Genomic DNA, 12,496 nt, shown 5'->3' with positions numbered 1-12,496 from the left:
TGTCCATCCCCAAGCTGCCCGGGAAGCAGGCACAGGAGTCCATCAGAGAGGGTTCCATCATCTGTTTAATCATTCTCCTTTGTTGGACATTAAGTTCAAAGTTTCTCATTATAAACAGCACTGCATGTATCTTATTTCTCTTGGATAACTTCCTAAAAATAAAATGACTCGGGGCGCCTGGGTGGCGCAGTCGTTAAGCGTCTGCCTTCGGCTCAGGGCGTGATCCCAGCGTTCTGGGATCAAGCCCCACATCAGGCTTCTCCTCTAGGAGCCTGCTTCTTCCTCTCCCACTCCCCCTGCTTGTGTTCCCTCTCTCTCTCTGGCTGTCTCTTTCTGTCAAAATAAATAAATAAAATCTTTTAAAAATAAAATAAATAAAATAAATAAAATAAAATGACTTGGTGTAAGCGTATGATACTTTTTTGGCTCTTAGAAATCTGGCCAGATGGCTTTCTAGAAAGTTTGCACCAGCTTATATGCATATCATCAGTGTACATGAGGGCCTTTTTCACCTGACTGCTCCAAGATCACTGGAGTTTCTGTCTGAGATTTTTTTTTTTTAAGGGATAGAATTGTGCATGTTCTTTTTGAGTTTACAGCTAATTTATAACATAGAAAAATTGCAAAATGAACAAAAAAGAAGAAAATTAAAAATTGTCTGAAACTCCAATGTTCAGAAGAGATAACCACTATTAACAGGTCTTTGTATTTCTCTCCCAGCCGTTTTCCCATAAATTCACATTCATTAGTTTTTCCCTCAACAATGGGATTAGTTAGATATATCATCCTCTGTTGTAAACTGGCCATTTTTCTTTTGTTTTCAAAACAATATTATGGATATCTTACTATTTCAAAGAGTATTGATTTAGGGCATAACAGCAGAATTGTATTCTATTGTGGTAGTATATAGAAGTTCCTTGATAATAACTTAGCCCCTACCTCTGGGCATCATTTTTAACATCACTATTATAAACAATACTGTAGTGAAAATCTGTTCAGGTAAATTAAATTATCTACATCAGTCTTCGGGCAACTGGGTGGCTCAGTCGGTTAAGCAACTGCCTTTGGTTCGGGTCGAATCTCGGTGTCCTGGGATCCAGCCCTGCGTTGGGCTCCCTGCTCAGCAGGAAGTCTGCTTCTCCCTCTGTACCCAGCCCGCCAAGCCTGTGCTCTCTCTCTCTTAAACAAGCCTGTGCTCTCTCTCTCTTAAACAGCCACTTTGGTTAAATTCCTAGAATTAGAAATGCAGGGTCAAAGAGTTTGCATTTTTAAAAGCATGTATTACCCTCCAGAAAGGTGGTACAGAGTTTCATTTCCATCAGCTGTGCATTAGAATTCCTATTTCCTGTCCTTACTGACACCGAAATTTCTAGAAAAGCTTTGCTAATTTGATAAGGGGACAGTGATGTCTCATTAGATTACATTGTATGTCTTTAATGCCTACCGAGACTAAACTTTTTTATATACATGTATTGGCGATTACATTTTTTGGTAAATTGTCCATTTGCATCATTTCCTCACTTTTCTATTGAGCTATTCGGACTTTTTTCATAGGTTTGAAAGAATACTTTAAATATGAGGAATATTTGTTTACCATATGCACATATACAATATTTTCCTTCTTATTATTTGCCTTTTCACTTTATGATTTCACATACAAATATTTTTATTTATGTAATTAAATTAGCCTTTCCCTTGTGCTGTCTTTGTCGCTTATACTATGCTTGAAAGACACCTGCTTTCCAAAGATTATGCAGATAACCAAATTTTCTTCTAGGACTTTCATGAACTCACTTTTTTTTTTTTTACTTGTAAGCCATTAGTCCATCCAGAATCATGAATGGTGTGAAACATAGCATAGAAATATGCTTTTCTTTTTCCCCAAGAATTTAGCTCGTGTCTGTAACTTTCATATCCTTTCTAGATGTTTGCAATGTCTATGAATCCCAAAACAATGTTAAACAATAGCATTAAAAAAATGCTTTATTTTTAAGAGATTTCCTTTATCTTAAAGAAATAATTATGGATAGATAAAAAGTCTACAAGGATGCCCATTTAACTCTTATTTGTAATAATAATATAAAAATATCAGCCCAAATTCTCTACTAATTTTCATCAGAAAATTAGTTAAATAAATTATAGAATATCTATAGGGTAGATTATCCTCCACCATTAATAATTACATTATAAAAGAATATTCAGTAATAATAATAATAATTCATGACTTATTGTTAATTTTTAAATTAAAGAATATTATACTAATTTGCATATAGAATAGATGAGTTTCTAAATGTGTGTGTACAGAAAGAACTGGAAGAAGTGAGAATTCAGGTGCCTATTTCTTGCTAATGGGATGGTTTACATTTTCTGCTTTGTGTTCTTCCACATCTTCCAATTTCCTACCAGGCACACATACAGCTTTTGTCATCAAAGTATCCATATCTATATACAGTGAAGTCTTCTTTCTAATACATTATCATTTCATCCCTAAAAGCTTTTTTAAAAACATTTTATATCTGAAATGAGTATTGGATTTTATCAGATGGCCACAATTTAGGGGTTGTGCAGTTTTTCCTTATTTGACTTATTGATCTCAACCTATTGAACTGATCTATTATATTAATAGATTTCCTTTAAAAAAAAAAAACATACTTTCATCCTAGAAGAAGCTTTGCCTAATTATCCCAGGCTACTGTATCCCTGGAAGGATTTTGAGTTTCCTCCTTCAGAAGCAAAGGAGAGAAGCTAGGACCTCCAATAATTTATTTAACCTTTGACAACAGTTTATGCTTTCCCAAAACATTTTTTTTACACATGCTTCATATCATTTGACCTTGTGATAAGTGCAGGCCAGATATGATTGTCTCATTTTACAAAAGAGGAAAGAGGAGTCCAGAAAAATTAAATAGTTACCTGGCCAGTTTCCTGGCAGAAGAGCCAGGGAAAGAACACAAGCTTGGACATACTGTACCTCTTACCATCTACACCTCGTGGAAGCAGACCCACTGAGCTGTTCTTCCTGCTGATAATGCCACCTCCCTCACTCTGCAGATGGGAAGACTTGCTGCATCGGCTTCTCCTGCACCAGTCACCACCATCCTAGCCTATGATTGCTGGGCTCTGATAGGGTCTGGGCTGTTCATAAAGTTAAAGGAAGTCTGGTTACCATGTACAGGTCACTGAGCCAGAACCCAGGCTGTGGTGGGGTCTCTGGCCCTTCTCTAGCCTTTGCAGAGACAGACACTCAAGTGGAGGCCTGGTTAACCAGGTGCTGCTGATGTGCCGCAGATTCCCAAGCCTGTTCTTCAAGAGACCTGTCCTCTTCCAAAATGGCTGCCTTGTTTCTTTGCATACCCTGCCATCCACCCCCAATATCCTTACTCTTCTGGGGGCTTTTTTTCTGGATGCAGAAGATTCTAGAGTCTGTCTTCCCTAATAAGTTCCTTCCGGCCAAGCTCACTCTTCCACCTCCACAGACATGAGCTCTAGATGGGGTGGCCAGTAGTCCTGGTTGCTCCAAGACACGCAGTCTACACCTGAGGCCCCAAGGTAATGTTAATAACACACCCTTTCACTTTCATGCACCGTCATGGCCACGAGGAATCACTAGTCCCAAGATTTAGGACTCCATCTGGAAATCCTGTTTGCTGTACTTTGAAAGTATACCAGGAACCCGATCACTTTCCTCCAGCCCACAACCCCCAATGACATTCTGAACAACATAACCTCTCCCCTAGATTACCCTCGCGCCTCCTTCCTCTGGCCCTGAATCTATTTTGAACACTGTAGCCAGAGCCATCTTTTTACAGCGTAAGCCAAAGAATGTCCCCTTTCTGCTGGGAACCTTGCAATGCCTCCCCACAGCCCTCAGCATAAACCCTCAAGTCCTTACAGTGGTCTTCTTCTTTGCTATCTGCCCTGTGATCCTAGACCCCGCCCTCCTCTCTCTGACCCCATGCCCTTTGGTCCACTCATTCCCTAGCTCTGTTGGTCCCACACAAGGAGAATACCTCCTGGGTATTCTCAGCGTGCAGCAGACATGCTCCACCATCGCACCTTTGCAACGGCCTTCCTCTCGGCATGAAGTGCTCTTTCGTCTGAGATCCACCTGGTTAACTGCCTCTACTCCTTAATCACACCGACCACCTTTTGTAAAATCATATTACCTCCCCAAACGCTTGATCTCCCCTTAACCCGTTCTTTTTTTTTTTTTTTTAATCTCATGGAACACGTCATTTTTTAACAAACCACATACTCTCCTTATTTATTATTTTCTGTCTGTCCCCTTACCTTCTAAGTTCCACAGGCAGGGATTTTTATCTGTTTTACTCACTGGTTGATTTTAAGTACACAGAACAATGTCTGGTACATAATAGATGCTCAGTAAATGTCAGCCGGACAAATCAATTTGCCTGAAGGCAAGTCCGCTGTCTCTGAGCCCTCACGCTCAGCGTCACCATCAAGACCGTGTCACCAGCCTTGACTTAAGGCCTGAGTTTAGGAAGCTCCGCAGTGCTCCCCTCGAAGATTAGCCCAGGAGGATCACCCTGTGTTCTCTGAGACTCAGTTTATGTATCTAAACCCTGGTGGAAAGGAGAGAAGGAACGCCTCTCCGACCCACACGCATCTAGTCCTAGGGAGAAGGCCTGCGGGTGTCCCCCAGTGGGGACCAACAGTCCGGCCGGTACCTGCGGCTTCGTGTCCTCCTCGTCCTTGTAGTAGTAGAGCTGCTGCGCGCGCAGCACGAAGTATCTCTGCTGCCAGTTCTTCACGATGGACCTCTGCTTCTTCAGCCAGCCCATCTTGATGGGTCTCTCCAGCGGGTTGGGGGCGGTGGGCTGGTGGAGCGCGGCCATCTGCTCGCCGGTCATCACGCTCCGGGACCGAGCTATGGAGAGGAACAGACAGGCAGGCTGGCTGAGGGACATGGAGCGGCGCGCGGGGGGCGCCGAGGCCACAGAGGAAGCCCCAGAGGGCCGAGAAGCTGGCTGCGCCCCAGCAGGGCCCGGCTCAGGGGGCCAGGCCGGCCGGAGGGACGAGGCCCCGAGCGCCCGAGAGGCAGCCGAGCGGCCAGCGCCGGGCGCGGGCCGGCCAGGGACCGGGAAGCCGGCGACAGCCGGGGGCCCGAAGCACAAGCAGTCCGGCGCCCGGCGCCGGCCCCGTCATTCTGCAGAGAAAGAGGCTGGCTGGAGCCTTCTGAAGAGGAAGTGGCCGCAGCATCTGACAAAAGGTGCTTCCTTTTTCCTGCGTGGGAGTCGGTATCTGACAAGAGAAAGAGAAAACAGTGCCCGCTCCGAGGGCTCGGGCAGCCCGAGGCAGCTGCAGAGGCCGCCGGAAGCCGCCGGCCACCGCCCCCAGAGCAGGAGCTCCAGCGGCCCGGGCCTCCCCCCCCCCCCCGCCCCCCCCCCACGGACCCCGAGACCCCGGCCGCGCCACGCCCGCCGCGTGCGGGAAGCTGGCCCCACCTGAGTGCTCCTGCCCAGTGTCATCCATTGCCGCGCTGGCCCCAGCCCTCCGAAAGTGTTCACAGCCCTGTATGCTCGACCAGGGGCCTGCCTCCCTGTAGCTGCCTTCCTCCCACGGGATCAGTCGGGTGGGTCCTTCCCTGCGCTGACGACGCACAAGGACGGCAATGGAACACGAAGCCGCCGGCAGAACACAGAAGGGGAATTTGAATCCAGACCCTCATGTTTGCACACCACGCAGCTGCTGTCACTGGATCAGGTCCAGGAGTCCACAGCCCGTCCCCAGGGTAACTCCCAGCCAGGGTAACTGTCTCCTTTCCTTCCCTCCACAGCAGCCGGTCCTCAAGCCTGTGGTCTGGCTGGATATGTCCTCTGAGCCCCACCTCCTTTCTTTCCCGGCCAGTTCTACAGTGCCACATCAGAGTGCCAACCCTGATTATGTGCTGTCACACACACACACACACCCCAGTGCCTGCATTCCTGTCCTTGCTGGAAGAAGTCTCTGTCTTACAGCCCCTTTGTTCAGCTTTTGTGGGTCTCTGGAACATTCGTGATGCAGGTGAACGCAGCCAACTTTACTTTGACCAGTTTCTCCCAGCCTGGTTGGAGACCAGTTCTTCCTTTCCTGGCTTTTAGACCCCTGAGTCCAGTACACAACTTCTTTGAGCCTCAGTTTCCTGGCTTGTTAAACTGGGTGATAACAGTCCCTACTCTATGGGATCATTGTGGAGATTAAACAAGCTAACATATATAAACATGTATAACTTGGATATATAACTACTCCAAGGTCAGCAAAAGGTACTCGTTCATTTTATCATCAGGTGGTATTGCTTCCACTACAAAGTTGAAGATCATCTCTGAGAGCTTCCTAAACTTCCCTGTGCATTTCCAGATGTCACTCCATCATTAAGCTTCCTCTCTTCCTTCTCTCCTATCTTTAATGCATTGAATCGACAACCTTTCCCCTTGCTTTTGATTCCTTTCTATCTCCTTGTAGGCCTATGGTTTTCAACCTTTCTTTCTGTTCATGGCATTCTTTGAAATACCAGAATTTTATACGGCATCACAGACTAATTATATTCAGAGTTACCACTATTTATGTGTTTTATCCTTCGGTCCTATATGACTGTCTGAAGACGACTCTGCTCCCTTGATCCTCACAAGGAGCCTATGCTCCTGTCACATCCCTTATAGCTTGTAGTCACCCCTCACCTCCCACCAGGGACTGGAGAGGTCATACTATGTTGGACACCGGGGGACAAGGCATACTTGGTTCAACCTCTTCTTGGGCAGACATCATCACGACAGTGCGTAATCTCGGTTGTAGTAAAAAGTAATTTGACATTTTGATGACAATTTGGCAGCATGCTTGCAAAGCGTTTGCTTTATATCCGTGTGTCCTGGCACCCCAGTTAAGAATTTTATCTTAGATCTTGCTCCTCAATTAACAGCTGTCTTCACAATCTTCCACCTGTAGCTCAAACAACAGCCACACTGATCCTAGTCACGTACTCTAAGGCTGTATATCTAAAGGAACGATAGGAGGGTCTTGACAGGAATACAATGGGAGGAAGGAATTTGAAGAACTGTGTACAGCTCTGTGTCTCTCTAGATCAGAGACCGTAACTTGTGAAGACTCCTATCTGTCCTAGGAAGAGGACAGATAGGAGGCAGAAATGAAAAAGAATGCTTCGCACCCACAGTCTTTAGAGAAAATGGAAAAGTGAGGCATTCTGGCAAATTCAGGAGTGTTCTCCTCAGCATAGCCCAGCCATTCTCCAGAAGCAGCATCAGAGTAGGGAGGGAGGGCTACCCTCCAAACAGGGCCATAATGAGGAAGCTTCACTTGGCTTCTGGGGTGATGCCACCAAGTGAAGCCAGCCCGGGAAAGGAGAGAAACAAGCAGATGCCACACAGTTATGAGGTTATGGTTATGAGGACTCAGGCCTCCTGAGCCACACCCAGAGACCCAGAGAAATTGTTAGAACCATGATAGGAAAAAATTAAAGATCTCCAACAGCACTGAAGAAACAGGATGGGGGAAACAGAAGCCAAAAAGACACTATAGATTGAAGAGAATGAACTCAGCCTGGAACTTGATTGCTGGGATATTATTCTGTGGTTAGTTCTGTGAAATGTGTGTGGTCTGTTGTGGCAAAAATGATGACAAAAACAAATACACAAAAACAAAGCCTCCTCTAGAAACATCTGTGTATTACAGAATGGCCTGGCAAAGGCAAGAGGAGGTACGAGGATCTCATGTTCTCAGACCTGGCCAAGAGGGTCTTGGACGCCCTTATGACTGGTAGGCAGCTACCTCATCTGCCTGAATATGGTCAAGGCCTTGACTAACCATCTTTTATATTCCAGAAATGATACCATTCACCCATACATCCACCCAACGCTTCTTGAGTACATGTTATCATCCTCATTGTGGGTGGTTTGACTATACACACTGGGTCATGCTTACAAGTTGGAGGGTGGATTGCTCAGTACAAGCCTCCACACTGCTAGAATTAGCCCCAAACACTGGGGAGGTGACAGCTGGGCCTCCAGAGAGCCAGTGACTAAGCAGGGGAGCTTTCTGTCCACGTCAGAATCATCTCCCACCTTGGCCTTCGGCGTTGCTCATCAGTCAGACCTATCCTGAGATGCTTCAAACATCAGGGAAGGAAGCGTGGTGGGCTTTGAGTTTGACTTGTTTTTGGCTAAGTTTCCTTGTTAGTTCCTTTGAACAGTCTCTCTTCTTTGTGGGTGTGACTTGTTCCCAGATAAAGTAAACAAAGAAATCTGTTACTATTAATGGAGCTGTTTCTCATAATGAAAATAATAACTGTGATAAGCTTCACTTGTGAGCCAGTCACTGCACGCTGAGTGCACGCTCCCAGCCCTGTGGGAAGGAGATCGGAGCCAGGCTGCGGGCTGGAGAGGGGGCTGCAGGCAAACCAGGCACGGCAGGAAGTCAGAAGGCAGTTGCTAAGCGTTTACAGAACACTCTGGGGAAGTGGGAAGTGAGGGCCTCAGTAAAGTCAGAAACCCACCCTGACTTTAGTAGAGAGAGAAGGAAGAAGCCCCTCGGACTGTGTTGTCCCACAGATTAACCACTTGCTATGAGTGGCTATGTAAATGTAGAATTAAAATATATTAAATTTAGTTCCTCAGTCACACCAGCTACATTACAAGTGCTCAGTAGCCCTGTGTGGCTCATGGCTATAGGACTGGACACCACAGAGAGAGAACGTTTCCACCATCACAGAAAGTTCTATTGGTCAGCACTTCCCAGAATCAGAGTGTTATCGTTACTAAGCATGAGACAAAAATGGGTTATAAAGGGTGGGGCAGCATTTCATCAAATAGAAAATCAGGCTAGAGGTCCCTGAGAAGAAGTGGCTTCAGGGGGCAGAGCGAGGAGCTCAGCCTTGATCTGAGAGGTAATACAGACCCACTTCCTGTACCCTGGCAAGGGAGGCCCATGAGGAAATATAGATGAGTTCCATAATAGTAGCGTGTATGCTAAGTTTTAGTCTGCAGTCTGGGAGGGCACCAGAAAGAAAAGAAGAGAAATGGAAGAAGTGCCACATGCCCAGAGGATTCTGTTTCTGCCGTAGAAGTTAGCTACTCTCTGACCCAAGTTAGAGCAACAGAAAATTCAAGATAGAAGTATAAACAGAAGACTATGGACTCCGGGAAACAAACTGAGGGTTTTAGAGGGGAGGGGAGTGGGGAGGATGGGCTAGCCCGGTGAAGGGTATTAAGGAGGGCTTGTATTGCATGGAGCACCGGGTGTTATACGCAAACAATGAATCGTGGAACATTACATCAAAAGCTAATGATGTTCTGTATGGTGACTAACATAACATAAAAAAAAAAAAAGACTTGGTATGAAAAAGAAAAAGGAATGTGAAATATCTCATAATTTTCCTACTGATGAATATTGATGTGTTTTGGATAGATTAGAGCAAATCTATTAAGATTTATTTGAAAAAAAAAAAAGAAGTATAAAAAGAGAAGTCAGCTTGGGAAGCATTATCACTTCCTTTCTTCATCTTCCCATCTTCTGACCCCTAACCCCCAAAATAATCAATCACAAAATCTTCTAGGGTCTACTTTTGAGATATTTCTTCTATCTGCTCTCAGCTCCACTTCAGTTTAGATTCTATTTTTGATGGTTCCGAATGTATGGGTGAGATGCTAATGGTTCATCCAAAGCTGGGTATTTTCTCAATATGTTGATATAAATGGTGCATTTGTCTGGGAACTATGTTTAAATGGCTTTGAAAAGGGAGTAGAAATTACGTGCTTCACCCCCAGAAACCCCCTCCTGAGCTGCAGACCCGTCTGTCTAACTGCCTGCACATACTTTGATGGGAATCTCAAGGTCACCCTGTTGCAGTTTCCCTTCCCCCTGCATCATTCCCTTCACCTTACACCCACAAACACACCCAAACCTGCTTTACCTTCAAAGATCTCCATGATGTGCTGTGAGGGATGTCTTCCCAGCCAATAAGCAAACCAGAAAGCTGCCCCATTCCACAGTCACCACAATCAACAGCTCTTTCTCAGGTCCAGCCTTCCTCTCTACCCACCCACCTCCCTGCTTTTGTGGGCCCTTCTGTTCTTCCCTTGGATTTCCCCAAAAGTTCCCTTATGTGTCTCTTCTACGCAGTCTCACCTCCAGTCCATTGGTGACATTGTCTATGACATGGTCCTTCTAAAACACAAATCTGATCACGTTACTCTCAAAGCCTCCCATGATCCTCCAGCATCTTCATCAGTAAAAGATGCAGGCTAAACTCCCTACCAGGGGTTCACAGTCTTGCAGTTTCCCTCCTGCATTTCCCACTCTTTCTATATGCGCATACTGCCCTTCCTTCATGACAACACGCTATCCTCTCTGCTGGAACATTCGCCCCACCCACCCCCAGTTTGACCTCTTGAAAGCTCTTGTTCATCCTTCAAGACTTACTTCAAGCCACATCTTCCATGAGAAGCCTTCCTAGCCCAGCCAGACTCAGCCACTCCCTGGGCTCTGTTCCCTCAACTGGGGACACGTCCATCAGAGCCCTTCTCATCCTGTCTGGTCCTTTCCCTTACTCTGTCTTCCCACTTCACATAGGCTCGAAGGAGAGAAAGGGGGTCTGCCTTTGGCCTTGCTCACCCTTGTATTCCCAGCAGCTAACACAGTGCCTGAAAGAGAAGGCAGGGTGAAGTAAGGCACAGGCTTCTATGTATGTAGCATTGGGTGAGTCACGTTCTATCTCTGAGGGTCGGTTTCCTCCTCTGTGAAGTTGTGATAATGATATGTACCTTGTGGGCGGCTAGTCTATACAAATGAATGATGATAAGTGGAAAGGCCCAAGCCACTGTCTGTTTCTTAGAACGTGGGCATGAAAGGAGGCTATTATTATTAAAATGGACTCGATTTTATGTTAAATGAGAGAACAGACAGAAGAGACGAAAGAGAGAAGGGATGAAAGGAGGGAGAGAGAGGGAGAAAAGGAAAAAGAGAAGACTAGCTGGACATTGTACAACATTCCAGGTGCAAATCCAGAGGCCTCGTTTGGGTGGTGGTAGTGGAGAAGGACACAATAGGGGAGGCGGTTGTGAGGGGAACCACCAGACAAGGAGGAGTGGGAGGCGAAGACTTGTGTGAGACTTGGGGTGGCCTCAAGTAAGGCAGCCTTCTCCATCCATACGTTGGCTGAGTGCATGGTGTGCACCAGGACCCATGTCTGGCTCTTCGATGTAAGGTCAACTAGAGGCAACCCTGTCCTCAAATAGTTCTTGGGTCTGGGGGACCTCTTCGTAGAGGCAGGGAAGGAGCTCAGAGGACACAGTGGGTTTGAACAGGCAGGGGAATCCAGTTCTGGGCCTGGTTAGTTGTCAAGCTGGACCAAGAGCTGTAGACTTCACCAGAGCTCTGGTGTTGCCAGGTAAGGCCTGGGGATTAAGGAAGAGATCAGAGGGAGAGGTGCAAGTGAGAAAGCCAGGATATGGGAGTGCTGTGAAAATCTCAGATCTGAAAAGTAACACAACAGATGTTCAGAAACCAAAGAAAAGGCTGGGTGCATGGAACACCAGAACAGAGGCAGGAATTTTTAACTTGAGACTATGGAGAGAAACTTAGATATGAGATGGAAGATGTTACTATTTTCCTCAGGACCTTAAAGAGAGCTTGCAGTAGGTCTAAATATGGGAAAATGGAAGTGTAGCAAGAAAATCCATTATCACCAAGAGTTTGGGGATGGAGAAGGGGCTGCTACCTGGAAGGGCAAAATCAGAGGAGAGAGGCTGTCATCCTGTGCCAAGCAAAGATCCATCTCTGGGCCAGGAGCTAACCTTGGGGACCACATGGGGCCTTTGAGTGGAGAAATAGTTTCCTCTGCCTCTGGATGGATGGATGCAGCCACACGCCAGGGTAATATCTTGATGACAGGAGCACCAAGGCCCTTGTACAGTGCACACTTATACAAACTTCCATGTTCGGCAAGAGGTCATTTAAGGATATAAAGCACCATTCAAAAGCAAGACATTCTTTTTAAAGGAGTGTTTGAATCTCTGATCTCAGTTTTTTCTCTCAGAAGGGTATACTTGACTCGAAAAGTGGGCTAAAAGCCCATGGCCTCAGGAATAAACTTCTTTGTGCTTTTATTGCATGCCTGCAGGTGATAAGTTCCTAGAGCTGTAAAGAGGTTCTTGAGAGCAAGAATGACCATGTCTTACCCATTTTATATCTTGAGCACCCTCATAGTGTCTGGCTCAGAAAAGTTAACCAGGAGGAATGAAGAAAAGAGAGAGAGATATGTGTGCATGTGTGCCTGAGAGAAAGAGAGAGAGAGAGAGAGAGAGAGAGAGAGGGAGAGTTATAGAGAGAAAATAATGTCGAATAATGTTCAAATAAAAGATTCATAACATGGATTTTTAACCAAAAAAAACTAGTCTTTCTCTTACCTTTTTTAACCAATCAGAAAAATTAATCGGGCATTTCTTATGTGCAGGGCATACTGCTGGGTAATGGGCAAGGTTTGAAA

General features: G+C 45.8%; 1 protein-coding gene across 3 annotated transcripts in view; it reads right to left on the bottom strand.

Moving 5' to 3' along the window:
* Window positions 1-12,496, bottom strand: part of ARHGAP25 (Rho GTPase activating protein 25) — an 84,015-nt gene that overhangs the window by 40,264 nt on the left and 31,255 nt on the right. The window contains exons 1-2 of one of the 3 annotated variants that reach the window (XM_045788145.2): window positions 5,466-5,809; window positions 4,689-4,888 (exon numbers count right to left, since the gene is read on the bottom strand). In XM_045788145.2, coding sequence (XP_045644101.2) covers window positions 4,689-4,888; window positions 5,466-5,493 — 228 coding nt within the window. In that variant the 5' untranslated portion in view covers window positions 5,494-5,809. Of the gene's footprint in view, window positions 1-4,688; window positions 5,342-5,465; window positions 5,810-12,496 lie in introns of those variants that run through there. The other 2 variants (XM_045788142.2, XM_045788144.2) reach the window with 2 other exon arrangements.

This window comes from Ursus americanus, chromosome 7 (assembly GCF_024610735.1).
Source record: "Ursus americanus isolate L20-20 chromosome 7, mUrsAme1.1.p, whole genome shotgun sequence".
Classification (NCBI taxonomy): Eukaryota; Metazoa; Chordata; class Mammalia; order Carnivora; family Ursidae; genus Ursus; species Ursus americanus.
The sequence above is the reverse complement of the archived record's forward strand: the minus strand, read 5'-3'. Positions and strand labels throughout refer to the sequence as shown.